Raw genomic sequence first — 3,404 nt, 5'->3', positions numbered from 1 at the left:
CGCGGTCTCTAATGTTGCAGTATCTTGCTGGACTTACCGGTGACCCTGCAGAGCACACCATAGATCCTGCATAGCCCACCTGAGACTCACTATGGTGGGCTCTGCAGAGTCCCAGGTGGGCTGGTCGACAGGGTCCCTTTCCCTGTACCTCCTCCTAACTCATCTTACCTGCTGCTGCTGGGGCCCGACCTCCTCCACCCCCTCCCCCATCACCTCTGCCATGCTGCCCCTGGTACAGCTGATTACCCATGTAAGAGGCCCCCCAGGCTGCCCAGATCCCTCACATGGGTACCAGCTGTACCCCCCTGATGGTGGTGTTCTATCAAAGGTTGTGACTACGTTAGAATATGTGACCGGTGATGTGGTCACACGTTTTAACATAATCCTGCCCAGTTTTTCCGCGGTGTGTGACCACCAATAGATTAAGCATTCCAATGCTTTGTCATGCAATGCCGATCTGCCCTGGAACAGCTGAGAAAGCATTGGAATGCTTCACCTATTTCACCGCCGAAAATCTGGGCGAGATTACGTTAAAATGTGTGACCACTTCACCGGTCACACATTCTAATGTAGTCTCAAACTTTAATAGAACAGAGGCCTGTCTGTAATCATTTCATCAGAGAAATAGATTATAAGAGGGGACATTACAGTGTTTCCTAATAAAGTGTTTCCTAATTACATGAAATAACAGCACACAATACCCCCCCGATCGGACTCACCCAGCCAGGATCGCAGCAGCCAGAAGGTGTCGATGTGTGCACTGCAGGGGGCGGGGCGTGTGACACGCTTCTCCTCTCCCGCCGCCTGTTACTAGGGACGTGGCCGGGAGAGGTGAGGCACAGGACCCACCCCCTTACCGAGAAGCCCGTCGGCAGTGCGGGGCCCTGGTGTTCTAACACCGGGTTTTTCTGTCCCCTAAACATAAACAAGCAGTTCACCCTTGCAGTGCGAGAGCAGCCTTACTGGATGGGGAAAATGTTTATTTCCCTGGAGCTGGGCTTTAAATTATACAATAGAATAACAATATCCCCCTGGAAGAACTGCGCTCTTTTTAAATGAATGCCCTGCCCCTAATTAAAGTACATTCTCCTTCTACAATAGCTTGCTAAACATACAGAAAAAAAAAAGTCTGTGAATTTTTTTTTTAAATGTGGGCATGGCATTGCTCCTGATTTCTTGCATTGTTTGCTATTATTAGACCACTTATGTGGTGCAAAAGAGGAATAGTGAACAAAGATGCTTATTATTTTACCAATCCTTTATTCCTGTATGAAAGAGAGTAAAGGTTCCTGGCATACCGACCAGATACCCTGATAGAAAGGTAGAAATGAAAGGTACAGAAAAAACATGTATTATCAAAAATTGGAATAATAAAGTATATAAAAATTCGAATTGTTTTCATACAAATGTTCATGTAAAAGAAAAGTAAGTCTATTTATATAAGTCTGTTTACCTTTTTGTTCTTTGTTCAGACCATTAATGTCTTCTGTCCTAGAATCCAGCATGAGCTGTAGGAAGTCCACACGTCCCTGTTGATTAAAACATAACAAACAGACATGATGTCATACATCGAATTATATAGTATAGCAGGGCTCAACATTTCAAGTCCTAAGTTACTAGCCAGGCCTTAATAGTTACTCGCCACAAGTTTTCCCACTAACCCCTACCCTGCCCCGGCCTAGATTGTCCCTGTACGCCCGCCAAATATGACCCAGGGAATAGTAACGAGCTGATTGGCAGGCTCCTGTCCTCCTTCTATGCAGTGGAGCCCGGGTCCCTGTAGGGAAGGAGTCTGCCAATCAACTGGTTACCACGGTAAGTGGACCGTGACATTTTAAAAAGTTTTTAATCACCTTTTTATTTAAATTGAATAATTGTTTATTATTTTTTATTTATTCTTTAAAATTGTATTTATTTTAGGGCTGGTAATGATTAAAATGTTCGTGTGCGATTAATCGGAATTTTTAAAAATCGATTAATCGAATAATTTCGATTAATTATAATGCACATACAGATCCAACTACATTGGCCTATACACATACAGCACAGCAATGAAGTAATAAAATGAACTAGGATCACACTAATCCAGCACGTTATTATTCTCACGTGCCTCACTCAATATGGCCGCCGCTTGAGTGGGGCAACTCAGAATAATAACGTGCTGGATTAGTGTGATCCTAGTTCATTTTATTACTTCATTGCTGTGCTGTATGTGTATAGGCCAATGCCTTGGCTGGCGTTCGTGCAGAAAGTTTCTTGGGCAAACTCACCGGCCCAAGTGGCTCCATCGGCTATCGAAGGGGGGAGGGGTCCGGTGACATCACGGACATCGTCGTCACCGGACTCCTCCCCCCTTCCCTTCGTTAGCCGACGGAGCCACTTGGGGAAGTGGGGAGGAGTCTGGTGACGTTGATGTCCGTGACGTCACCGGATCGCCAACGGGACTCCCGGAAGCCAGCGGAGAGGTGAGTGTTTTCATTAGCGATCAAAATAATTTTAATCGATCAAAAAGTTTAACGATTAATTGAGAAATTAATCTTTTATTTTCACAGCCCTAATTTATTTAATTATTTTTTTAACAATTTTTTTTCCCCACTTAACTCTATCGCTTTCACACAGGAGCTAACAAACCCCTGTGTGATAGCATTTGGAGGTGACAGGTTCTCTTTATTCAACCTGTCACCTCCAACAAAGGAGTTCTAGCACAACACTGTGCTAGAACTTCAGTGACAGGTGAGAGGGGAAGATGGCTCTCCCCTCTGAAAAAATGGACAAAAACTTTTTGGGGGCCAATGTGTGTGTCAATGTGCTCTATAAATGTGAATTCTAACCATTAAAAACCTCTGCATGTGTGTTAATGCTCGTTAACAAGCGCACATTGAAGCACGTGTGTAAATGGACCCTTATGGAAACCTGTACTGAATGTAGTAGGTAAGCTGTTTTTGTTGACCTCTCTTTCTAGCTGAATATATATTTTAATGCCATTCTCTACCCCCACCATAACGTCAAACATCATGCAGAATACTTCATTTATATACAAATACTGAGTCGTTCCTGTGTCTAATTTAGTTTTTTTGCCTATACCATTCGGAAGAGAGAAAAATCTTTAAGGGTGAATTCACGTTTACATTGCATATTGACAGGCATTGTCTTTCATATTAAAATGCGCATTGACAGGTGAAAAAATGGACACAAACTTTTTTGGGGCCAATGGGTGTCAATGTGCTCTATAAATGTGAACCATTAAAAACCTCTGCATGTGTGTTAAAGGTCGTTAACAAGCAGACATTGAAGCATGTGTGTAAATGGACCCTTATGGAAACCTGTACTGAATGAAGTAGGTAAGCTGTTTTTTTTTTTTTGTTTTTTTTGAAAAATTATTTTTATTAAAGTTTTATGTTACA

General features: G+C 42.8%; 1 protein-coding gene across 1 annotated transcript in view; it reads right to left on the bottom strand.

The window, feature by feature from the left end:
* Positions 1–3,404, bottom strand: part of LOC108787152 (cytochrome P450 3A19-like) — a 38,860-nt gene that overhangs the window by 33,439 nt on the left and 2,017 nt on the right. Inside the window, exon 2 of the mRNA XM_018556625.1 lies at positions 1,454–1,529. Within this exon, the coding sequence (XP_018412127.1) occupies positions 1,454–1,529 (76 nt within the window). The remainder of the gene's footprint in view (positions 1–1,453; positions 1,530–3,404) is intronic.

Source organism: Nanorana parkeri, unplaced genomic scaffold (assembly GCF_000935625.1).
Source record: "Nanorana parkeri isolate BGI_ZX_2015 unplaced genomic scaffold, ASM93562v1 scaffold244, whole genome shotgun sequence".
Classification (NCBI taxonomy): Eukaryota; Metazoa; Chordata; class Amphibia; order Anura; family Dicroglossidae; genus Nanorana; species Nanorana parkeri.
Note: the sequence above shows the minus strand (reverse complement) of the source record. Positions and strands in the feature narration are given on the sequence as shown.